Source organism: Mauremys reevesii, linkage group 18, assembly GCF_016161935.1.
Source record: "Mauremys reevesii isolate NIE-2019 linkage group 18, ASM1616193v1, whole genome shotgun sequence".
NCBI classification, from domain to species: Eukaryota; Metazoa; Chordata; order Testudines; family Geoemydidae; genus Mauremys; species Mauremys reevesii.
The window spans coordinates 2,249,254-2,274,538 of record NC_052640.1 but is presented as its reverse complement, the minus strand read 5'-3'; the positions used below and the strand labels follow the sequence as shown (position 1 = coordinate 2,274,538).

Genomic DNA, 25,285 nt, shown 5'->3' with positions numbered 1-25,285 from the left:
TGGAATTCAGTTGCACCAGGCTGGACCCAGCTGCTCTACCTAGAGCCCGTCCTCCTCCTCTGCCTGGGGTCTCCACAGAGAAAGCAGAACCTGACATAGAAACAGCAAGATGCTGGCCCACAGAGCCACCCCAAGAGCCACCAGGGGGAAACCCTTTGTGGGGAGCTGAGGGAAAGAGAACGAGTAAAGAGACACAACTGGCAGGTGGCTGGTTTTGTCAGCCATGGCTTAGGAGGACACCTTCCCTGCGGACTGCAGAGAGGCATTCAGCAGATGCTACCCCTGTACAATTCCTTTGCTTTAACCAGCTCCCCCTTAGCCGGGGCTAAGAACAGTTCATTGTCTCCTGCATGTTGGACACCTTGTGGTTTTACCCCTTATTAATCTTTGGCAGCTATTTGCCTCCTGCCTGAAAACCAGACCCTGCCATGCAAGAGGCTGGGTGTCTTGGATAGACTGCTTGGAGCCTGGGCAGCTCTCTGCAGAAGAGCAGTGGCTGTCGCTGTCTTTAGCAGGTGTACTTTGAAAACCCCACTTGCTGTAATGAGCATGAGCCAAGCATGGGCCTCCCACCACTCCACCAGGACATGTCAATGGAATAATCTTCCACTCACTCTTTCGCATGCTCACAAAGCTTTTCCTGATGGACTGCCTAAAGCCCCCCCCTTTCATAAATTCATCCAGTTATTCCTAATTACTCTCCCCCAATGCGCTGCCATAGTCAGCAATCCCACTACCCCCACAGTGGTGTAACTTGGGCTGTCAGATGCTTTGCCTAGGCATCATCCAGCTAAGTGACATGCATTTAGCTTTTCTAGTCATTCCTTCATAACAGCCCCTGGAGCGTTTCTGTCACTCTTCTGCAAGCACCCTCTCATCTGTCAGTACCGTGGTGTCCAGAACTGAATGCATGGCCTCATTACAGCTCAGGGGCTGACACTGGAGCATTTCATTCTTTCCCCTTCTGCCCAGCATCCCCAAACACAAATAAAACACAAACATGTAGATCCAAAGTAATCCCCACATCCCAGGCACAGGGGAGAAGCTGCAACCAGCCCTGTGACTGCCAGCCCCTATGAGTGGGCTCCCCCCCCATTCCTCCCAGATCAGCTCATTGCTTAGCTTAGCTCCATTTCTAGCTAAAAGAAGGAAGTCTCAGGGAGCCCAGCCACCCTCCCACAGCTACGTTCTGCCTGCAGGAATTGGATTTGCTTTCCCAGACCCCGCCCAACTGGAGCCTGAATGGCTGGCCGTGCTGCTCAGGCTAACCTAGTGCACCTGAGTGATCTAGCAGCCATGAGTTACTAACTGAACTCAGCTGCCAGCCACTTTCAGCAGGGCAGGGGCCAGGACTGCTCCCAGCCACTGAAGGAGGCCGTGATTCACCCTAGCTTTATGCCTGTTTTTCCAAGGTGTTTCAGTGAGCACCTGTGGCTCCCACTGACTTTAGCAGGAGTTATGGCTGCTCAGCACCGCTGAAGAGCAGGTCCAAGGGGGTCTCAAGTTGGGTTCCCCAAAACAGAGGCCCCAGACCCTGGGGTTGCTTTTCAGACAGTGGCTGCAGATGTGTCTCATTGCCACCCCCCACCCCCCCACCACATACTTCCCAGGCAGCTTAATGAGTAACAGCCACCAGCACACAGGGACTAAAACAGGCAGTTGGGGGTGAGGTGCCCTAGGGCAGTGACTGAACAAGAGATGGCGCTGAGGAGAGTTTAACTCCTGGCCACATCATGGTAAACTCCTTTGAAAGAAGGGGGGGGCTGCTGCTGTAACAAATCCATGCAACGCAAACAACAGTCTCCTAAGTACTAATAAATCACACTACAGAAAAGCTCCTTTACAGGTGCGAGTAACAAGTTCCTTATCCTCTCTGGCCGGTCCACTAGAGGCCCCATCACCCAGCCTCAGAGTCCGCGCATTAGCGCGCTGCAAGATGGAATAAGATCTTCCCCTTACCCTGCCTCCTTGGGCAGCCTCAGCAGGTGTGAGTCAGTCTGCCACGGAGCAAGGCTGTGGATTCCGTTGCTAGTGGAAATGTCACAAGTGTTCTTCAGGGTGTTATGTAACTTTCATCCAAGTGACTCACTGAGAGAGTGCGCCCCAGAAGTCGATCTGCTGTGAGTTATGCATATTGGCGGCTGTGCCAGCTATTGGGATGTTTACTGTATGAGCACAATGGTTTAGTTTAAGGGGGGCTGTAAGGAAAAACAAACAGGAAGGACAAACAAAGGCCACTTGAGGGTTGTTAAGCAACAATGCCCAGACCATTCGCTGTGGATGATTTTACCTCCTCCCTAGCCAACCTGCAAAACTAATTTTTCCAGAAGGGCCAAAGCCTGGGAACAGTCAAGAGCAAAAGGACTATGGCAGTTTAAGAAGGAACGTGAGAGGAAGAAGATAGCTGTTCTAGGGGGGTTGTTTGGGAGAACCAGAGTAGGACACAGGCACCTGCTGGCACATCTGAAGAAGCTAGGTTACGCTGGGGAAAGGTAAACCATTACGTACAATAGACCTGCGTATAGGTTGTTTGCTGTTTTAAAATCCTTTTTTCTCTAGTGTTTTGGTCCTACTGCTAAACTATACAGTGCTTTTGGTGTAAGACAGCTGTTCAGTGGCCACAAACACCACTGGTCACAGCCACCCAAGAACTGCAGGTGCCAGAACTCCGTGGGAGGGCTGGGTAAGCATGGTGGATACACAGGGTGCTGTACCCCAGGGCCTGGTCTAAGGGTGGGAGAATGCCGGAATTCCAGCCCAAGAGAGGTGAAGGCACCAGGCTTGACACCTGGGGGGGTGCACTCAAGAGACCAGAGGGGGCAGAGGTGCAGCTAGCCCTGTAACTATGGCAGATGGGACAGAGGGGGATTGGCATGTCTGGGGAAAACTCAGCTAGAAAAGTACCAGGATTGTCCATTCATGCTTCAGGCAACACCTTGTCTTTCACCTTTTTCCTACCTCGTGTTACCCAATTGTCAGAGTGGGGTCAGCTCCTGTATGGACTGGCTTGGTTGGTCCCATGCTGAAGCACCAGATTCTGATAAGTACTTGGGATTGGAATCATATCCTTTAGGAGTCTATTGGGAGCTAGAATTTCCTATAAGTGAAGGACTCAGAAGTCAGAATATGTCTAGATTGTCAGTGAATGCATAACATCCCCCACCCACCATGCATCACCCATAGGGTTTGAACGCAGGGTACGTCCAGACTACCCGCCTTATCGGCGGGTCGCGATCAATTTCTCAGGGATCAATATATCGCGTCTCATCTAGACGCAATATATCGATCCCTGAACGTGCTCCCCGTCGACTCCGGAACTCCACCAGCGCGAACAGCGGTAGCAGAGTCGACAGGGGAGCCGCGGACATCGATCCCGCACCGTGAAGACCCAAGGCAAATCAATCCGAGATACTTCGACTTCAGCTACACTATTCACGTAGCTGAAGTTGCGTATCTTAGATCGATCTCCACCCTAGTGTAGACTAGCCCTCAGTCCCTTTAGCACAGACCTCTGTCACGTGAGACCTGAGATAAAGGAGGGAGCACATTAGCTACCAGGAACATAAAAATTGCCAGAATGGATCAGACCTATCGTCCATCTACTCCTGTATCTTGTCTCCAACAGTGACTGGCACGAAGTGCTTTAGAGGAAGGAGCAAGGAACCCCGCAGTAGATACTTGTGTGATTATTTACTCACTAGGGAAGTCCCCTTCTAGGGATTTATAATTTAGAACTAACTGTTACAATACTAAACAGGAGTACTTGTGGCACCTTAAAGACTAACAAATTTATTTTAGCATGAGCTTTCGTGAGCTAAAGCTCACTTCTTCGGATGCATGTGACATGTGACGCATCCGACGAAGTGGGCATTCACCCACGAAAGCTCATGCTCCAATACATCTGTTAGTCTATAAGGTGCCACAGGACTCCTTGCCGCTTTTACAGATCCAGAGTAACATGGCTCCCCCTCTGATACTTGTTACAATACTGAATATTCTTGATAGCCTCCAGTCCTTCTTTGAATCTAGCAACGTTCTTGACCTTGACTATGTCCTGTGGCAGAGAGTTCCACAGTGGAATCAAACACTGAGTGAAAGTATTTCCTTTCATCAGTTTTGAATTTGCCACCTTTTCATTCAGTTGAACATTCCCTGCCAGCTGAGCTCTTACATGCTAGGTGGGCAGGCACTAGAAAGACCTCCCCAGTGCATTACATGCGCAGGGCAAGTGGAGTCCCAGGCTGGGCCCTACTACTCTCAGGAACATCAAAAGCTGCCCATGATGTGGGGAGACCAAGGGTCCAGTAACCACTCTGGCCATCTGGCTCCCAGTGCCCGTCGCTCAGGTCCCCTTACGCAGTCAACTGTGGAAGAATTCATTCCGACAAGCCACAGCTGGGACCTGTTCCTGTTCACTTCCAGCCTGGGGCTCAGGCCATGGTTGATATAGGACATGGCTGCTGTGCACTGTTCTGCCCAGACCTGCCAAGCCACATGCCCAGGGCCTGCTGGATCTTCATACCCACAGCTTTGTGTTGGGGATTCCCACAGCAACTCCTCCCTGGATGCTGTGGTGCTCCCCTCCCATGGCTCCCTTCAGCCCCAAAGGGGACAGCGCCTTGCAGCCAGGGGATGGGCTGGGAGCCAGGAGACTGGGGTTGTGTCCCGGAGGGAAAGGGACCCATTCACTGGAAAAGCTATTGTGGGGCCGGGCTCCTGCTCCCCTGTGGGACTTGCTGTCATGGGCAAGGAGCGTCACAGGGGGAGCCCAGCAGCTTAGCCTGCCCTACAGGGGCTGTTCCATGGGCGGGTCAGAGAACAGGAAAATGAGGCTGATCTCTACCCTGAAGGTGACTGCGGGGGATGTGAAATGAACTCTGCACCCAGGGTGGGGTTGGTGGGGGCGCGCTCGGCCCCCTGGGGGTGGGAGGGAGGGAACGGGGATGGAGATTCTGAGCTCTGCTGGCGGGACCAAGAGCAATGGGGGCCAAGCTCTGTCCGGGAATAGGGTAGGGGCAATGAGGGGCCAAGCTCTGTCCTGGGGAATAGGGGCAATGGGGGCTGAGCTCTGACGAGTGGGGATGGGGCAATGGGGGCCGAACTCTGACGGGGAGGAGATAGGGGCAATGGGGGGCCGAGCTCTGTCCTGGGAGATAGGGGCAAAGGGGGCCGAGCTCTGACGGGTGGGGATGGGGCAATGGGGGCCGAACTCTGATGGGGAGGAGATAGGGGCAATGGGGGCTGAGCTCTGTCCTGGGGAGATAGGGGCAGTGGGGGCCGAGCTCTGACGGGGGGCAGTGGAGGGCCGAGCTCTGCCCGGGGATAGGGCCCGGGAAGTGGGGGCCGAGCTCCGCCCGGGAGGATAGGGGCAATCAGGGGCCAAGCTCCGCCCGGGAGGGGATAGGGTCCGGGGCAGTGGGGCCGAGCTCTGATGGGGAGATAGGGACAATGGGGGCCGAGCTCTGACGGGGGTAGGGGCTGTGGGGGCCGAGCTCTGCCCGGGGGCAGTGGAGGGCCGAGCTCTGCCCGGGAGGGGATAGGGCCCGGGGCAGTGGGGCCGAGCTCCGCCCGGGGAGGCGGATAGGAGCAATGTGGGGGCCGAGCTCTACCCGGGGAGGGGGATAGGGCCCGGGGCAGTGGGGGGCCGAGCTCTGACCGGGGAGATAGGGGCAATGGGGGCCGAGCTCTGACGGGGGTAGGGGCTGTGGGGCCGAGCTCTGCCCGGGGGGGGCAGTGGGGGCCGAGCTCTGACGGGGGGGCAGTGGGGGGCCGAGCTCTGACGGGGGGGAGATAGGGGCAGTGGGGGGCCGAGCTCTACCCGGGGAGGGGGATAGGACCCGGGGCAGTGGGGAGGGCCGAGCTCTGACGGGGGCAGTGGGGGCCGAGCGCCGCCCGGGGCCGGGTCCCAGGGGCTGAGGGAGCTGCCCCGAGGTCTCTGCCCGGAGCCGGAGCCGGCGCCGGGGCGGAGCGGGGCGGGCGGCGGCGGGGGCGCTGCCGGCCCCGCCCGCTCGGGCGGCCGGGAGGCGGGGTCCGCGCTGCCGGCGGAGCGGGCTGGAGCCGGGGCCGGAGCGAGCCGAGCCGAGCCGAGCCGCAGCCCCCGCCCGGGAGCGGCCGCGGGCGGCAGGTTGGTGGCGGGCGGCGCGGGGAGCCCGGGGCTGCCGGGGAGCCGGGCCCGGCCCCGCTGCGGAGCGGAGCCCGCGGAGCCGCGCCTCCCTCCCGGGCCGGCCGCGCAGATGTGGGGCTCGAACAGCGTCCCCCCGTCACCCCCGCCCGGAGCCTGGCCGGCTGGGGGGCGCTGCCCGGGGGGCGGCCCCCCAACTCTGTGTCTAGGGCGGGGGGCGCTGAACGGGGGGGGGCTGCCCCCAACTCTGTGTCTAGGGCGGGGGGCGCTGAACGGGGGGGGGCTGCCCCCAACTCTGTGTCTAGGGCGGGGGGCGCTGGAGGGGGGACCCTGCCCCCCAACTCTGTGTCTAGGGCGGGGGGTGCTGGCTGGGTGGGGCCTGTCCCCCAACTCTGTGTCTAGCGCAGGGGGTGCTGTCCCCCAACTCTGTGTCTAGAGCCCTTCCCCCCAACTCTGTGTCTAGGGTGGGGGGTGCTGCCCCCAACTCTGTGTCTAGCGCAGGGGGTGCTGTCCCCCAACTCTGTGTCTAGAGCCCTTCCCCCCAACTCTGTGTCTAGGGCAAGGGGTGCTGGCTAGAGAAAGATGTCCATGCCTCAGGTTCCCCGGCCTAGGGCAGGGGCACTGGCTGGAGGGGGGCTCTGCCCCCAACTCTGTGTCTAGGGCAGGGGGTGCTGGCCGGAAGGGAGGGGCTGCACCCCAGGTCCCCCCAGCACAGTGTCTAGGAAAGGGGGCACTGGCTGGAGGAAGATGTCCATGCCCCCAGGGTCTCTGACCTAGGGCAGGGGCACTGGCTGGAGGGGGGTGCTTGTGCCCCCAGGGTCTCCGGCATAGTGCCTAGGGCAGGGAGCCCCAGCAGTCAGGCAGCTCTGAAGCAGGGGGTCAGGGCTGCCAAGGGATAGCCGGCAATGCCAAGGGGTGGCTTGTCCTGTCCGGGTGTTAACCTGGCGGTGCCAGTGCCCTGCCTGAGGCAGGGGGAGAAGTGGGAGCTGGGGCTGCCGATACCATAGGTGCTGCCCCGGTTGATTGCCTCCTGACCCCCTGTGCCTCAAGTGAGAGACACCGGCAAATGGGGCAGCGGGTTGGCCGACAGGTGCCCCAGAGCAAAGGAGAAGGCTGTGCCTCATACCCAGGCTGTGGTTTCAGATTCCCACGCTGAACGAAGGCTGCAACGCCTGCTCACAGGGTATCAGGGTCGTGACCCGCCTTCTGGCAAGCAGCCACACGAACGAACGCAGGTGGCTGCTGTAACCCTGCATTGTACCAGAGCATCTTCATGCCTGGGGGTGATGCTAGTGAATCCGTGTCATGCATTCCTCCCTCAGAGCTGTGGGTGCCTGAGACTGGCAGCTCACAAGACAGGTGTCAATCTGCTTTTCTGCAGTGGATGCAGGATGTTAATGGGGCCTTAATATAGGCCCTGCAGGTGTAAATCAGAGGAAAACCCAGCAGAGAGTTCCTTTGAGCTGCTCTTCTCGAGGCTGGAGAGTTGTGAATGTGTCTGCCGTCAGCATATGTCTTGCTGAGGCCTATCATCCCATGCTTGGCTGGGCACTTCATGACACCAGCACAATAGAGACGTTTTGAAAAACAACCCTGCTGTTTCCAGCCCTGTGGTAACAGACAGCCTTCCCTGCCTCACCCCAACCCTTGTTTATGGTGAGGAGGTTCCCTCCTCGCAGTGAGAACAGAAGATTCCTCGACTGCGGGGCCTGGGACAGCATAGCAAATGACAACAAAATGCTCTTTGCTCCATGGCGATCAGATCCAGAACCCACCAAGGTTGAGACCATGCTTGGTGCAAAGGCCAGTCTGTTTGAAAACTGCCTATCGCTCCCGTAAGAATCCTTTAGTTTAACTTTCTGCGGCCTCTAATCCTGCCTTGATTTGTTATGTAACATCTTTGCTGTCTATGACAGCAAAGCTACATTTTACAACGTGTTCAGCTTCCATGTAATTTTAAATTGATTGTCTCTATTTTGAACTGATTCTGCAGTTTATTATTAACTGATGCTGAAGCAGCTGGATCTCAGGCCACCAGGTGCCTTTAATTAATAGACTGAGACTCAGTATTAAGGTAAAGAACTTGCAGTTTCATTGGATGCATCCAGCCAAGCTGACTAAACCTTTGCGAATAGACCTGCCCCTTAGGCAGTGGTTTCTGTGTGGTCACCCCGTTTTAGTGGTCCCAAATCCTGTTCTGAAATGGAAAGGGGTTTCTCCTGGCCTACCAGTGGCACACATGCTTGGGAAATGGTTCTAAAGGCATTTCCTGCTGAGCGGGATGCTCTATTGGGGGTGTGGCTGAAGGGTTATCCTTGAGGGGCAGGGCTACGGGTGACTCTCTGTGGTGAGAGCGATGCCCATGGGTTCCGGTTTGGGTGGTGTCTGTATGGGGTAGTGCATTGTGATACCTGGAGCAGGCACTTGGGAGAGGCGTGTTTTTAACTCTGTTGATCAGACTGTGACAGTTAGTGGGCATGGGTGGGGATATGCTGCCAATGGGCCACTGGCATAAGTGTGCCAGGTGATCACCCTGTAGCAGTCAGATGGACACCTCCGCCCTTTGCCTCCTCTGGGATATTAACTTTATCATTTGTTAAAGAAAAACTTTGCAGTTACCTTTAACCAGCAACTTCTGAAGATGTCACCTTGAAACATAACAAAAATGCTTTCAGTACAAATCCCTCCTATGCCAAGTGCACCTGCTCACCACACACCCCAGGCAGCCCCTGAACACAATTACTGATTTAAAGCCAAGACTTGTGTTCAAGGAGTCAGTATTTCAAAGGTATACAAGGGGTGCCTGCTCCAGCCCATCACAATACACAGTTCCTTTGCAGACACTACCGAGGTGCCATATGCACACTGAGGAATTCCTATTAAAGCCCCGTGGCTGCACACAGTGTGAAAAGTGGGAAACCGAATGGGAGGAAGTTAGTTTTGCAAATGTACTTGTTCTAAAAGTGCCTATTTCTAGTTTGGTTTAGAGCTGCCTCAGCCTTGTGCCCCCGCCTGCCAGGACCACAGCAACAGCATCCCCAGGCAGCCAAAGCACGTAGCCTGCTAGGCCATTTCAGCAAGGGATAAGCAGCTTGTGCCTTACATATAACTTGCTTTGGAAGATAACAGCACAAACACCCTCCTGCTCCTCTGTACTGTTTCACCACTGCTGGCACAAGAACCTTCTCCCCTGCAACTTTTGCCAGACTCTCTCTCTCCATCTACTTTAAAATATTTTCAGACAGCCCATCTCTCATTATGTACATCTGCTGGTAGCTCTTACATTTGGTTGAAGCTTTGGGGGGATATAGTTTGTACAGAAAATACTATTACAAGATAAATCATCTCAGTATAGTTGAGTAAAGTTATCAGCCACTTTATCCTCCAGCTGCTTTATGGCATCTAAATGGCTAATTGCAGTGGATACACGTCCATTCTCTGCTCTGGTAGTGCACTTCCTTTCCCACTAATAGGAGTTACATTTTTGAAAACCCCACTTGTGCTTGTGCCTTCCTTCCCCCCTGCCCTTCCTGCTCCAAGATTCCCAGAGAGAGAATTCAGAGCAAACCAATGTGATAGTCAGAGAAGTTCTCTCCTGTTAAAGGGAACACTTACACTCAGACCCACTTTGTAAAGTCTCCATTCCATTTTTATATCTGGTGCTTTCAAAAGATCCTTGACAAAAGTACAGGAACAGAGCAGCCATCTGGCCTGGAACTTTGTAGGTGTTGACCTTTAAAAACATTGGTTCTTTGTTGGTTTGCCAAAATAATTCTCAGCTGCCCCTCTCCCTCGGTCTGATAGTATGAAGGGGCCTAGCCTTCCATGACTGCACCTAGGCACCTTTTCAGCTTCCATTTACTGCAGCCCCACAGGGTGTTCAAAGGGCAGGGAACTGTGATCGGCCTGCCTAAGCCAGTAACTGTGTGTTGTGGTGGAGAGAGTTCCAGAGTGGAATAGCACCTTCTGCTTGGTGGAATGGTTGGACTTTGGGGGCAGTCTGGCACAGTGGGCCCTAGATTTGCCCTAACCCCAAAGTGCAGAGAACCCCAGTCCAGGATTATGTATATTGTGGCAACTCCCAGAGGCCCCAGTCAAGATCACCGCCCCGCAGTGTGGGGTGCTGTATAAAATATTGTGTATAATAAGACAGGTCCTGCCACAAAGAGCCTTCAGTCTAATTAAAGACAATGCAACGAGTGAGTAACAGATAGAGGAAATGGGGAAGGAAGAATAGATGGCGGCAGAGACGTGCTATGGGCACACGCCGCAGGATGGCGGCAGAGAAATTAAATGAAATTGAGATTTTTAAAATAAGATATAAACAAAATAGGTCTCAAGTCTGATTACCAAGCAGGTGGGAATGAGGTTCCTATGACCCAGTTCTGATAGAACAAGAGCTGGCGTGAACCCTTGCCCAGGGTGCACAGCAAACCCGACACCTCGTTGGGACTTGGATACGTTAATTAGATGAAAAGGAAAAAAAACAACCTCCACCCCTCACCCACACTCACCAATTTATTCTTCTGCCCTTTCTGGTGTCCCCTGGTCGCAGCAGTGCCCAGCTCTGTCAGAGTGACTGTTCCCATGGCATTTCTAGCCCGCCCAAAGCAGGCAGTATTGGGATCCTGTGAAAGAGCCTCGTGACTTCTGCAGATTACAGCTTTGGGTACTTCCTGAAGAGCACAGACGTCAGGGGTTTGTCTGAACAGACCCTCTGATCCTTGAGGAGCTCACCTGTTTGGTAACTTCAATCCCACTGTGCGGTATGCTCCAGGGCGTCCCTCTCCCTGCTGCCCTACAGGGGGCACTCATTTCCACTTCGTGTGTCTAAAACGAGAAAGGCTGGCATTCCACCAACATGGATTCTGTTTAGTAACCACCTGAGCGGTATCATCTGTTCTCAGTGGAAAGCGCTCTATTCCCTGAAAGGCGAGTCATTTCAGAGCATTTAGATCAAGGTATAATCTGTGATGTGGTACGAGATACATCTGTTAAAAGAACATTCCCAGCTTCTCCCCGGCTATGCATCAACCAGATTGTACAAGTGATGCTGTAACAGGCAAGAGGAAAGGATCAGGGAGCAGCACTGGTTACTGCACGGCGCTCGAGGAGAGAACGGAAGAATGTGCACCAGTAACGAGGAGAGAAGGGACAGAGGCTTGGCTGGGTAATCACTTGATGCTCCCCCAACCGGGTTCATGTCATGGAATAAAATGTGGGTGGGAGGGATGGAGGAAACACAGCACAAGACAATGTCCATCATCTGGTTAAGATACTTGGCGGGGTTGGGTAGGGGCCTCATTTCCTGTTCTATCTTTATTGGTCCAAATACTTTCACTTAAATGACCCCTCTCCCTTTGCTGAGTTCCTGCAGCTTGTGGAATGGGATGCAGATCTCCTCAGAACAGCAAGCAGATGCTGAATCCGACACACAGTGAGTAATTACAGACTGAAAAAGCACTAATGCCCATCTGGGTTCTTATTTTTTTTCAGACCCTGCCTGTCTGCTGCGTTTGAGAACGAATAACCTCAGAACGTTGGCAGGGATGCCACAGCTGATGCTTCACTAACGATAACAGCACCATAGGGCTTCCTGATACTCTGAGGCACAGGCCTTGTCAAACATGTAGATGTGAACACTAACAACTTGCCACTCACTAATGCAGTGCTTACAAGTGGCCAGGGAACAGGTACAACTATGCTTCCCCATGGCAAGCCCTTCCCTCCGTGCCCCTACTAACCTGCATGGTGTGGGTGCCTTTAAGAACCACGAGGACTGATCACCTGGCCCTTTTATACACCTCTAAGAACAGCTTCACAAAAATGTCTTTGGAGTGGCTGATGGACTGGAGCTGGTCACTGGATGGACTCCGGGACTTTATAGCTACAGGGATCCAGTCCTTCCGGGACTGTGACACCACTGCACTCACTGCTGTCGCTTGCCTCTTGGTGCTGTTTGTTTGGTACTGTTACCACGTTGGCAGGGAGCAGCCCCGCACGTATGTCACTGTGAATTCCCTCATGCAGAGCTCCGATGCCAGTGGCTTACAGAATGGGTACGCTTACTGCCACTCCCCCGAGTGTGTGCGCTGCACACGTAACAACGGGCTTAACCAGAAACTCTATCACAATCTGCAGGAATATGCCAAGCGCTACTCCTGGTCCGGCATGGGCAGGATCCACAAGGGCATCCGAGAGCAAGGGCGCTACCTAAACAGCCGACCATCCATCCAGAAGCCAGAAGTCTTCTTCTTACCAGACTTACCAACAATGCCCTATTTCTCACGGGACGCTCAAAAACATGACGTGGAGTTACTGGAACGCAACTTCCAGACCATCCTGTGCGAATTCGAGACCCTCTACAAAGCCTTCTCAAACTGCAGCCTCCCGCAAGGATGGAAAATGAACAGCACGCCCAGTGGGGAGTGGTTCACCTTTTACCTGGTGAACCAGGGCACGTGCGTTCCCAAGAACTGCAGGAAATGCCCACGGACGTATCGCTTACTTGGGAACCTCCGCACCTGCATTGGCAACAATGTCTTTGGGAACGCATGCATCTCTGTGCTGACCCCTGGCACGGTCATTGCGGAGCACTATGGACCAACCAACATCCGCATACGATGCCATTTAGGTATGTATCCAGCAGAAGCAGAGAAGAACTACAGGTATTTTTCTTCCTTCTTTCTTGCTAAAACTGATAGTACCGGTAGTTCTTCCAAGGCTGTGGAACTTAGTGAAGAGCCTGCTGTATTTTCAAGGTACTGAGTTCAAATTCTGGCAGGTTTAGTCTGTTCTCATCAAAGTTTAAGGAGGATTTAGAGACCATCCTATGAAGGGTAAAAACAATTATACAAGGATTAGACTTGTATAATAATAAGGATTATCCTAAACCAGGATAGTCACAGAGGGGTCATGATCGCAGTCTAAAGGGAAAGGAGGGAATAATTCAGTCTTGGAAGATGCCGCTCAAGGCACAGTGGCCCCGAGCTAAGGAAGGAAACATAAGCTCAGTTTTTAGGAAACTGGAGTCAGAGAAACTGGGCAATAAAGAAGCGACTCTCTGGGTGAGGGAGCGTCACTGCAAACACTCCCGAACCAGTGAGATTAACTGTTAGGATGGATGGAAGGGTCCTGCATGAGGCTCAGCTTTTCTCTCTACTAGCTCTGAGCCTGCTCTCAGATTGCACACGACACCAAAGCCACCGAGGAGCCAGACATTGGTATCTGTGTCTCCAGGAGCTGACCCTGGTGTTTTGCTAGCACCATAGGAACGTTATGTAGGCCAGAGCTCCCACTGGGTGCTGCACCTTCCCTGCGAAATGCAGGAAGGGCTCCAGCCGCCTCATTCTTCTGGGAACTCTCCATGGCCTCTAGCTCAGCAGCCAGGGGGATTTCTCCTCCTCTCCCCCACCACATTTTTTTCAGACCTTTTAAAATGGTACAGATAGACAACACTTAGCTTGACTGCAGGCAGGGGGTGGGGGTAGGGGAGACACGCTCACTACCTGGGAGGCTCTGACGTGACGGGGCCTTTCTGGGCTGCCCCAGACACTCCAGCTACTTCCACCTGAACCACGAGGGAACTCTGAACTGGCAGGGAAACTGGCAAACCATCGCTTTAGATACCATCCCTCCTGGGCCACGTGCATGAGAACAGGATCTTAGTTGCTTCAGAGCCTGTGCCCCTCCTGCAGCTTCATCATCTGGAGTGGGGCTGCTGGTAGTGACTCAGGTTTTGCTGCTGTGAGATGACTGTCACGCAGAAGGGTCTGCCTCCATGCAGCAGCCTCAGCAGGGCAGCTCTAACTGAAGCTGCAGGAGCCTGTTTTTGTGCCCATCAGCCAGCCTTTTGAAAAGCAAGGGGAGGAGAGGCCCAGACAACATCCGGCCTCTGCAGATTTGTCTCCGAGCAGAGCCCAGTAGCTACAGCTCAAGGAGCTGAAAGCCTGGATTGCTGACAGTTCTTGGGAGCCCTCTAGCCCTTGGGAGAGCCTGGCTGGGAAAGTGTGTCTGCTGCGCACAGCCAGGATTCTGGAACATAGAAAGCAATGATGTTTGTGGTGGGGGAAGAATCTGCTTGTGGCCCTGCTGGCACACCCCACACGACTGGCCAGCCACCTCTGCCAGGCACACGCACACTGGCACTTGCTTGTTGTTTTTAAGCTAGAGGCAAGCTTCGAAGCAGCTCTCTAGCCCCAGAGCTTCACCAGCTCAGCTGGAGCCATGCTCCCCTTCCCTAGGCAAGCTGGGGAGGAGGAACAGGTAGAGCTCTCCATCAACTTCCCCATCTCCTCTCCTCTGGAAGGGACAGGCCGAGGCACCTAGGAGCAATGCAACTATTAGACACCACCTGCCTAGGCTCCCACCTGCTCAGCCTTGCTGGCTGTTTGGCACTACCGAACCTACCTTTGTCAGGCCTCGCCCCTGGAGTCCAGGCCTCACTGTGCCCCCAGGGCGGGAGCCACACGCCCAGCACTGCCTCGGGCTGGCCTCCAGGCTTCTGAACTTTAGCTCCTCTGACTTGTGCACAAGCCAAGGGCCATTTGCCGTGTAAGCCGGTCTGCCCAGAGCCACTCAGGGCAGGGGAGTAGCCCAGCAGGGAACGGGCTAGCTCTGACACTGGGAAACAATGAGCAGAGCAGCACAGCCTGGGTTGTGGGCTCGCTAGTGGCTCCCCTCCAGGTGGAGTTGAACAGTGGGGAAGATTGCGCTGGTAGGGCTGGGCTGTTCTACCCCTTCCCGTTGGCATTTCCCAGACTCCCACGCCACGTGCTCTGAGGTCTCAGCACAGGCCACGGTGCCTAGGCCAGGGCACCCCAGAGTGCTCTTTCCCTGCCTCAGTGCTAAGGTCCCAGCTCCCCCAGTGCAGAGCAGAGACTTGTGTGTGTTTAAAGCCTCCGGGACACCCTACCTTGCTCTTGTTCATTGGTCAGCTTCCTGCAGCGCCCCGCCCCTGGGGGAGCTGAACCTCTGGTTAGAGAGTCAGCTTGTTGCACCATCTCTAGGCACAGGTTCCCCGGCTCCCGTCCCTGGGTGCCCAATGCTAGGAGTGGTGCTTTCTCCTGGCTTCAAGCATTGCTTCAGCCTGTCCCCTCCAGCCCAGAGGGGGTCAGCTAGACATTGCTAACCCAGTGCCCATGCAATGATCAGCTCTCTTCCTCATGCCCATTTTATAGGATGGAGCTTCTGCAGCTCAGGACAGTTTGTGTGGAGGGAACCAGGTTTTGTTTTGCAGTCTGTGAAACATACATCAAAGAAACATAAACAAGCCTCGCTCTCCTGGGCGGCTGGGAGCCCCTGCTGTGCCCACGTGTTTTTGGCACCAAAGTCAGTCTCTTGCTGTGGGTGTTCTGAATGCCTGGGGCTCCGAGCAGCAGCGGAACACATGCCATATGTTACCAGTCGAGACTCACGAGTCTCCCCCCAGTTATACACAGTCTATTGGCCCCATTGTAGCAGCTTGAACCCCAGTCTGAAATGAGGGACGTTACTTTCACAAACCCAAAGGTATCCTCAAGGAGCCAGCTGCTTGCTGGGGGGCCTTGGTGTATTAATAGCGCAATAAAAGTACAGTTTTCTCAGTGGCATTGGTCAGTCCATAATAGCCAGTTTAGCTGGGGCTGCCTGGATTTCTACCCATCTAGGTATATGTAAGGCCACTGTCACCAGAGTATCTGAGCACCTGGCAATCGTGACTGGATGTTGTCCTCATGGCACCCCTGGGAGGTGGGGCACTGCTATCCCCATGGTACAGAAGGGATCTGAGCCACCAGGCAGATTAAGTGACTTTGCCAAGGGCACACTGGGAGTCTATGGTTGAACCAGGAACGGAACCCAGGTCTCTCGAGAGCCCCAGTCCAGCACCCTCCCCATCAGACCAGTGCAGAACATCTCTGCTTCCCTCACACTTCAGATCCAAAGCCAGAGAAATGCCTCAGGATTCCTGTGCCTTTGCTTTGGGCACCTTGCGGCCTCAAGGCTCCCCCCAAGGAAATGAGTCTGGGTATCAGGCTAGTTCATGGCAGGCACTGAATACAACCAGCCTCCAGTGACCACCCAGGGTTGTATGGCTGTCAGGCACTGGACGGAGGGGAAAGCAGTGCAGGGAGAGAGGAGTGCCCTTGCTGAGCGGGGCGGGAGCCAGACCTGGGATCTGCCCTGGAAGCCCACCCGGGCACTGAGCACCTGCAGGTGGAGTGCAGCATTTCTGTCAAGCCAAATTCTAGCTCAGCACCAGCCCTGCTAAGAGCCATACACGTTTCAGACACAGAAGGAAGCGGCTCCTGCCTCTCCAGCCCCCACTGCAGCACAAGCCACATCACCATTCACCACCCACATGCAGCTCACTGCTTGGGTTTCATTCCTGGGGTTGAGAGTTAAACACCTCCCAGGCTCTCCGAAACGTGGCTCACTACCATGGCCATTAACCGCCAGGGCAGCTGCTTGTGGCTACGCACTGCATCTCGCAGCTCTGGGTGAAGCTCAGCATGATGGGAAAGTGATGCAAACGCCAGGGCTTGGCCTCGTATTGACATCTCTCAGCCCATGGCTCAGACAAAGGGTTCCCCCGGTCCCTAAAGAAAAGGGAGGCTTTGGCCACCTAGAAACAGCTCCCCTGACCCACACCTGTCCTCTTTTCTCTCCTGTGTTTCCTACCTGAAGGTCTGAAGACTCCCAGCAACTGTGAGCTGGTGGTGGGTGGCGAGCCCCAGTGCTGGGCTGAAGGCCGATGCCTCCTGTTTGACGATTCCTTTCTGCACACTGCATTTCACGAAGGCAAGTACACCATGCCCAGCTCCTGCCAGGCTCACGGCTTCTAGCCGCCTCGCCTCACCTCACTCAGCTACCCGCAGCCTTGAAAACATGCTCACAGTCAGGCTCCTCCAACCCCAGGAAGGGAGGGAGGGATACGCTGGGGCAGGTACAGCAGCCCCTCCTCCAAGGCCTGGAAAGGGTTGGCTCAATGGTTTGGCTTTCCCTTTGTCTCCCCGCACTCAAACCCCTGAGAAAAGGCAGGTCAGTCCCAGCCAATATCCAGAAGGAATCTCAATGGGGCCTCTTCCAGATTCTGCACCCAGCCCCCTCCCGCAGAGAGGTGTTAGGTATTTATCCAACCCAAGCCTTTTGGGGCTTGCATGGCACTAACCCCCAGCTGCTCCTGGAGAGGGGCGGGACACACAGCTTCCGAAGAGCCCTGGGCCCACTCCGCCTTGCAGTCAGCTGCTTGGCCTGACTTGTGTTTGCGACTTTATTTCAGCCTTGCAGAATTGTCACAAGCATTTACCAGCCCAGGCCTGAGGCCTCCTTGTCTGTCTTCCCCATGGTGACAGGGAGCATGAAAACCAGCATGCTGCTCTGCAGGTGGACAGATGGTTTTGCAAAGCTGCTGTAATGTAAATGCAAAGGGCAGCTGTGTCCTGATTCCCCACTTCCCCAGAGCGAGGGTCCTTGCCTAGGAGCCACCCAGTGCCACACAAGCCGCTTTTATGGCAACTAACAGTAACAGCCAGCATCACTGACAGGTCAGGGTGTAGCAAATGGTGTGGAGTGTTCGATACGCTTTGTGCCAGGTAGTCTCTTTGCCTCAATACAGGGAGGGAAGCTCAGACTCTACCCACTACCTCCCACCCGGGCTCAGTGAATGCTCTTCCCCAACCAGCTATCCAGATCTGCTGCCATTTCCCAAGTACTCACGCTTGGTAGCAGGAAGCAGAGTTTCCTGGTGGGACTGATCTGACTCCTGCTTCAGGCACAGGTGCTCCTGTGGAATCCATCTCCTCCTCCCCTCTGACTCCGGGCTGGTGCAGCAGGAAGTAGGGCTGGGTCTGCTGCTGGAGCTCTCTTTCCCTTGCTCGGGCCTGGTTTGTGCGCTCATGCTGCTCACTGCCCCAGGGGGAGGGATTTAGGTCCCTTTCCCCTCACTTGGGTAGAGCTGCTTCTCAGTACTGTTTCACTTATGGGAGCTCTGCTGAATGAACATGTATGAGTGGGTGATGGCATAGGAGCAGCTGTCATGCTGTTTTACAGAGGGAGTACTTTGGGGAGAGTGGGTGCTGCTCCCCACATAATCTCTCCTGCAGCAATAGGAAAACAGCCCATTCCCAGAGACCTGGGGGATTGCCAAGGGCAGATTAGCATGCTGAGGTTCCCAGGGCATTGCTCATTTTATGGGACTGGTCTTGGGACAAACGCAAGAGTCTTGGAATTTGCATGCTAAGCAGCACCAGGTGCACTCAGTGTTTGGCTGGGAAACCTCTGAGGACGTTTGCTGTGGTGCTGGTGACTCAGTAGGGGGCACGTCTCCCAGCCAGTCAGCACTGAACCAGTTCCACCACCTGGGGCGGGAGGGCGGGCACTGTGCTGCCGGCAGGGCTCTGTTTCAGAGGAGAGCCTAGCCACGGGTCAGTAAAGAACTCCTGTCCCTTTGGGTTGGACAGATGGCACAGTGGGCACAGCGCTAGAGCCTCAGTGGAATAGACACCCTCCCCCAGCGTTCTGGCCATAATCTAGAGGGTCATTATATGCTGCCTCATTCAAATGCCCTGTGCAGTTCCATGGACAGGCAGAGTTTCACGTCCTGTTCCCAATGGTTCTGTGGCACTGCTGGGCATTGTACACGTGGCTGAGCGTACCCACCTCTGTGGAGTGGAGGAAGTGGGGGCTGTTGTACAACCATCCGCCTGAAGCTCTTGGGCTCCCTCTGGCTGAAAGATCCTCTCAAAGGTCTGGGGTGGCAGATGGGGCCAGGGGCCCTGTGGTACAGCCTCATGGGGCGGGGGCAGGGGCAGGGGCAGAGCCATCTCTGTTGCCCCATGAGCATGAGAAGGGAGATGTGTGCAGGGGGGTTCCTGACGCCAGCACAGTGCAGCACCATGGCCTGAGCGCCAGGACCCCTGCTTGTGCCTTATGGCTGGGCTCTTGTGTTCTGTGTAGGTCCCCCCGAAGAGGGCCCTCGTGTGATCTTTATGGTGGATTTGTGGCACCCGAATGTTGCAGCTGCCGAGCGCCAAGCCCTTGATTTTATCTTTGCTCCAGGACGATGATCGTGCTGCTTTGCCCTAGTGGGTTCGAGGGCAGGTGGCGGGCCTGCCGGGGCTTTGCCTCATGCAGCCCCACTGCGGTTCCATCTCCACCCGTGGAAGCCTGCCTCACTGGACACCTTTCTCATAGCACATACGGTGTTGGGTTTTCCCCTCTCGGGGGTTATTGTAAATGGAAGCTTCCAGCTTGCATTAACTTACAGTCTCTTTCTTTCTATCATTGCTTCAGGGATTTCGTTCCGCCATGAGAGTGCATTATTTTCACTCTGTGATTTAGCTGTGGTACCACTGTAGGATGTGTTATGTTGCTACTGTGTTTGCAGTGTTCAGACTTAGAGTAACAAAATCAAGGGTGTTTGTTTGAATGTAATAATGTAACATTTCTTGTGGTCACCAAAAAACGTCAGCGAAGTGCTGTGCTCAGCCTGTCTTTGTCACTGTTTACAGTCACCGTGTGGACCACTCAGACAGCCAGATGGAAATGGCCGAGGAGCATGGTGGTCTCCCTGCTCCTTTGTGCAGAGTAACGTCTCTGGGGCAGAGAGCGTTCAGACCCATTGCAAACCCGAAGCTGCCAAGGGTGATGGTGCTTTGCAAACACAAGCTCTGTGCTAGCAGGTGGCATTGGGGCTGTGGGGCCAGAGGCTTTTAAAAACATTTTCCTCCAGTGTGTGACTAGCATGGCAGGTGGCTGCCTGGGGCTGGGATGATGGCTCCAGTGCATTCGAGCAGAAGGTGTCTGTCCTGAGCCTGCTGCCACAAGCCCTTGCTTGGGCAGATTGGCTGGGAACACACACAACAGCAGTTCTGGTGCTTTCAGCTGAGCTGAAAGTGACCAAGGGGCTCAGCCCCAGGCAGCTGAGTAACAGAGTCTGCCAGGGAGAGTTACACAGAAAACCTGAACCTTAGGTTTGACTAAAGGTGTTTGTTAATTGGCCTAAAGCCCTCACAGAGCTGTTAACTTGCACTCGCAGAGCCCTGGGCTGGGATATACACACCAGCTGGTGGGGTGAAGGGATGAGCTGTATGGAAGTAACCACATGAGTTGGTCTGTGTCTGGTTCTCAGTCTTCTCTCCCAGTGCACAGAATGGTAGAGCGTCAGCCTGCCCTCCGCAGGCGGGGTTTAATAACTTCTCCTAGTTCTAGAGCAGAAGGGAAATAGGCTTCTGCCTACCTGTAAGAGTCGTGTCCACCATCTCAACTGTGTTTTTCTTGGAGAGTATCTAATTGTCTGTGTGTCTCAGTACAGAGCTAATGTCAGGTGTATAATGTGTAACACAGCATGTCATGTATACAGCCAAATGTACTTACTGTTCTGACTGGAAAGCAAATGTGATAACGGGTAACTGCTGGAGGAGGAAAATGAGTCCACGAGGGTCCCTGGATTACTCACTACTGAATGATGTACAAGGGAAAGTATACACCCGAGTTCAAAGGAGTTTTCTACACAGATTTTTCAGTGATTAAATTGCAAGATAAGGCAGAAGTTTCAAATACATGAAGTATTTTTACACAAATATCTTCTTAAAAGAATATGTGACATGCATGATTTCTACGCACATTGAATACTTTGTGATAGAATTACAAAGGAAGCAGGCTGACTCGGTGCCATTCGTACCAGTACATAAGGAAGACTATCAATAAACAGTTGTGCTGAAAAATCGAACAAGGTGTGTGCGCGCGCGGGGTGGGGGGGGATTTCCTCCACTTGCCACTGAGATGGCTGGTTTGCAGTGAAAACCTGGGACTTTGGATCCTTGCTCTGGTGCTGGCAGGTGGGAGGTATTGTACTAAGGAGAGGAGCAAGACCAGATTTGGAGCAGAAGCTCTAGGAGGAAAGACTACAGGGAAGCAGGGGTGGCTAGGACAGAGCAAAGGCCGCCACGCAGGGCTACACCTGTATTGAGATGCTGTAAAGGGGACAGAGCAGCTGTCAGGCAGCGGACAGAAGAAACAGACAGATTTAGTCCAATACCGAACACTGCTAGGAGGAGCATGGGCTCAGGAGCAAGCTCAGGGTAGGGCCAACACCGCAGCTCCCCTTGAGCTGTGCCAGGCGAGAGCAGACACCGTTCAGCCTGCTGAGGCGAAGCCTAGATACCACTGACAGGCACAGAACCATCCAGGCTAGCGCCAACTGTTTCAGAGGAGTTGGTTTTTGGAGGAGCAGGAAAACCTCAAACCCCTGTCCCCGTCAGTGCTGAATAGGGCTGATGTTTGACTGCAACCCTTCCACATGCAGGATGGCAGCCACAAGGCAGGGTTTGCTGTTCGGGGCACGGCCAGCACAGCTCCCCTCCTCCACGTGCTGTGGTGCTGCTGCTTCGCAGCTGGTGCAGGAACAGCACATCCAGCGTCAGGTCCCGCTGCCAGTCCTGCGGCTGTGAATCCCAGTGCGCTGCTAGCTCAGTGCCAGGACAGGCATGTGAGGGCAAGTGAAGCAGGACAGCACCAACTCAGTCTGCCCCTGGAATTACCTCGGGGGGCTGTGGGAAATGGCAGCAGGGCCCAGGGCAGGAAGTAATTCAATCTACGGCAGTAAATAAATCTTGTTTCACTGCTGCCCCAGCTCAGCTGAGCACCTTTGCACCTGGTTACCCTCTAGCAGGCCACCCCACGCACCAGCCCGGACACACTCAGAGCGTGTCGCCCTCTGGACTCCTGGGCCTGTGGCTGCCTCAGCCTGCTGCGAGCCACAGTGACTCTCGGGGGCAAACGCCAGGAGCCCCCCCCAAGTCTTCTGCTGGGGAGCACCTGCTCCCCTCCCTATCACCCCCCAAATGCAGGCCGTTACCCCGCCCCCAGCCAGCTGCCCCAAGGCCCTCGGATTGCTGGGGAAGCTTGTAATCAGCTTGACATGCCTGGGCACTCTGCAGCACAGCTCAAACCCTGCCATTCGTGCCTAGCTGGGCGCCTCAGGCAAGAGCGGGCCGGAAGCACCCAGTATTCGCTTGCACTGGCTGGGCAGCCTGTGCCAGGACCTGGGACTCAGGACAGAGCTGCCAGTGTGGAGTGCGCCCCCGTACCTGGCTGCCACAGCTAAGAGGTTACACCACCCTGCCCCAAAGCAGCAGTGGCCATGGATTTAGGGCTGTGTGAACTCCCTGGGCAGCCGTGGTACAGTCCAGCACCCTCTGCTAACCCCCTCTCCCAGCTCAGAGAGTTATTACCATGCCCAGCAGGAACGAGACCCATCCCTGGAGCTGCTGCCCCCGGCAGCCTCTGCAGAGGCATATGGTGTTACACAGTCAGGGCTGGAAATGGCCAGGCACGGCGCAGCTCCATGGGAAGCTCAAACAGCTGAGTGGATGGAGAATTCCAAACTTTTCCACTTGCCTTTCAGGGAGGGGGAACAGCAGCTCTGCTTCAACAGTCACCCAACACCTGTGTCCCAAAAGGTCCAGATACGAGAATCACTGTAATCCAAAATGCAGCCAGCTCTAGGGTAGAACACGGCAGCAGCACTACTACACTAGACGTCAGATGAAACTATGCTGCTCTTCAGGATTCCCTGGGTATTTGCAGAGCATCCACTATACCGAGCTACAAGTACCAGTATCACCTGACACTGCAGGAACAGCAGAGGGAGGCAGAAGGCAGTTACTCGACTGGACTCCAGCAGGGCTGATGCACACTCATCTTAGAGGCATCACTGGCAAGTCTGCCTATGCCTGTTAAATTTAATGACACTCAGATGTGCACCAGCCCTGCCTGTCCTCTGTCAACTGCACAGACCAGACACCATGTTAGTCAGAAACCAGCCTGAAGTCCACGGACCCTGAAGCCAATGCAAACTGCAGCCCAGGGACTGTGTTGTGAACTGGCAGAGCAAGAAGGTGGCTCAGAGAGGCACTGAGATCTAGTGGTTAGTGTTTGGGATTGAATGCCAAATCTGACTTCCACCCACCTGCTGTGTGACCTTGGAAAGTCAGCCCCTCCCTGCATCACTGACCACTTGGCCACTGAAACCACCCAGGACTTGCATTTCAGTTCACTAGGCAAGGGATGGGCCTAGCTCCCTAGATAGGTTCCACTGCTCCTTGTGTCTGGGGTCAGGAGGAAGGCTACAGACTGAGCCCTCTGCCCTGAGAGCAGCCCACTCCCCCCCCAAGGGGCAAGGACCCAAACCAAGCCCATCTCATTCTCCCGAGAGCACACACACCCTGGCTGCTGGGGCACTGCACATTACCATAGAGAGCCAAGAGCCCACGGCTTGCCTCACCCTGCACTGTGGCCCTGAGCAACATACCCACTCGCAGCCTCTTCTGAAGGCCAAGCCACTGAGATGTGTGGCTCGTCTGCTCCCAGTTGGGTAGGGCCCAAATGCACTCCACGAGGCAGAAAACTGCTGCTGGACCCACCTGCCACAGCCTGTGACTTACAGCAACACCATGGCATGTGCCTGAAGTGGTGCAGAGCATCTCAGCGATAGCCACACAGAATGCAGTCAGCAGCAGATGCAGAGCTAGAGGGCGGGGGAACTTGCCAGCTACCCCAATTTGTGTTCTCCATGCTTAGAGGAAGGGCCACCAGCTTGCAGGGAAGGGGTTCCCAAAGCCATTTGGGGAGGCATGTCCAGCCCCCTGCTCCACTGCTTAAAGTCCATCAGTGGCCTTGGGTAGGGGAAGCCTTAGGAAGCAGCTCGCTACATTGCTGGTCAAGCGTCTGCTACCGAACAGCGAATGATCCAAAGTACATGGGCAACGAGGTGAAGGGTCCCACACATCACTCAGCTCCAGAGGCACCAGGCCCGTTAGCACTGCTCCCCAGGCCGGGAGGCACTCGGACCACTCTCTGCCCTCGCAGCAGCCACTTTTTAGTGGATTTTTTACCACCATTTTTTCATTTTCTCGAAGCACAGCAAACTCCAACTCGACAACCCAGCATTGTGCTGCTGCTGAGACAAGTGTCCTCTCCATAATCACATGCCTGGGATGGGCCTCACTGTCCAGACGCAAGGACTAATGGAAAACAAGGGCATCGCCACTCTGAGCGTGGCTGACAGATCGCACAGCAGCTTGTAGCAGACGATTTCTGAAGACAGCAAATTCATGTATTTACTTTCTGCTTCGTTACTGTGCAAGAGCTCCCGTCTGTCTCTAGTCAGGCCTTTTACACAGCCTCTCACCGGGGCGTCGTTCCCTGGCGTTTCACAGATCTCCATCACCCACTTACCAAAACTCCCAGGGTGGGAGGCTGCATAATCTCCCTCTAACATGTTGGGGGCACGAGGGAGTATTCTGACAATCCCTAGCAGCTCAGCTTGCTGTCACACAGCTGCTTAGGCCAGACTCAGACTTCCCTGCCTCATGCCTCAGAGAAAATCTGGCTAATTTGCTGGGGAGCAGCAAGGCTGTGGAAAGACACCAAGTGACCAATGTCTGTGCGGCGTCAGGACACCATCTGGCTGAGTACAGGCAGCAGCCCCTCAGCCCAGAATGTCAGAGGAATGCTGCTCATTGCGCTAGGGCTGAGACAGGGACAGGATTCTTTGCTCACCTGCAGGATGGTCTGTGCTCTTTCTGGCTCCAGGACACGAACAACTTGCAGGCTGGTTGCAGTGCAGGGAGCAGTGCCTTGGCACTGGGCCGACCTCACATCAGTCATCACTGCACGCGGAAGATCAGCTTTTCAGCCCACGCCAGGAACCACAGCAGATTAGCTGCTGCTAACATTTCTACACAGGGCACTTTCCACTCCAACTCTCTCAGCTACTGGACCAGCATTAGTGGGGAGCAGAGAAGCCTGGCCATGGTTACCTGGCTGCCCTCCTGTCTGCTGAAATGCTTTTCTGCTGACAAAGTGGGAGCCAGACTCCACCACACCACTCTTCCCAGAGCTCACTGAGCCACCCAGCTAAGGGCTGCACAAAGATGCCCTGTAAACAGGCAACAATGAAAATGGGGTGGGGACCCCACTGGAAACCATGATTGTTCTAGCAGAGCCCGAGCCTGGGCTGAGATTCACTAGGGCAGCATTTACCTACCTAGCTCAGAGGGGAAGACAGCAAACAGGACTGGCCAGAGCAAGGTTCCCAGCACAGCTCTGGTCCGGCACCTCAGTCCTGGCCTGCAGCCCACACCAGCAGGCCAGTAACACCTCTGTCCTCACCCACTGCCA

The 25,285-nt window shown here is 54.9% G+C and overlaps 1 protein-coding gene across 3 annotated transcripts; it reads left to right on the top strand.

The window, feature by feature from the left end:
- The first annotated feature begins 5,997 nt into the window (after nt 1-5,997).
- On the top strand, nt 5,998-21,582 carry ASPHD2 (aspartate beta-hydroxylase domain containing 2). Of its 3 annotated transcripts, none has more exons than XM_039504627.1 (4): nt 5,998-6,124; nt 11,618-12,755; nt 16,787-16,900; nt 19,160-21,582. In XM_039504627.1, exons 2-4 carry the CDS (start codon nt 11,870-11,872, stop codon nt 19,165-19,167), a joined length of 1,008 nt encoding a protein of 335 aa, XP_039360561.1. In that variant the 5' UTR covers nt 5,998-6,124; nt 11,618-11,869; the 3' UTR covers nt 19,168-21,582. The 3 variants fall into 3 exon arrangements, with proteins under 3 accessions (XP_039360561.1, XP_039360559.1, XP_039360560.1); XM_039504625.1 differs by having other exon boundaries at nt 19,058-21,580; XM_039504626.1 differs by lacking the exon at nt 5,998-6,124 and adding an exon at nt 10,430-11,291 and having other exon boundaries at nt 19,058-21,580.
- Nucleotides 21,583-25,285: the final 3,703 nt, after the last annotated feature.

Excerpts from the sequence above, each read along its gene's own strand:
- ASPHD2 (XM_039504625.1), top strand. The coding sequence starts at position 11,870 with ATGGTGTGGGTGCCTTTAAGAACCACGAGGACTGATCACCTGGCCCTT. Across the intron at positions 12,756-16,786 it reads CCGCATACGATGCCATTTAG|GTCTGAAGACTCCCAGCAAC; the intron begins GTATGTATCCAG and ends TCCTACCTGAAG. Across the intron at positions 16,901-19,057 it reads GCACACTGCATTTCACGAAG|GTCCCCCCGAAGAGGGCCCT; the intron begins GCAAGTACACCA and ends TGTTCTGTGTAG.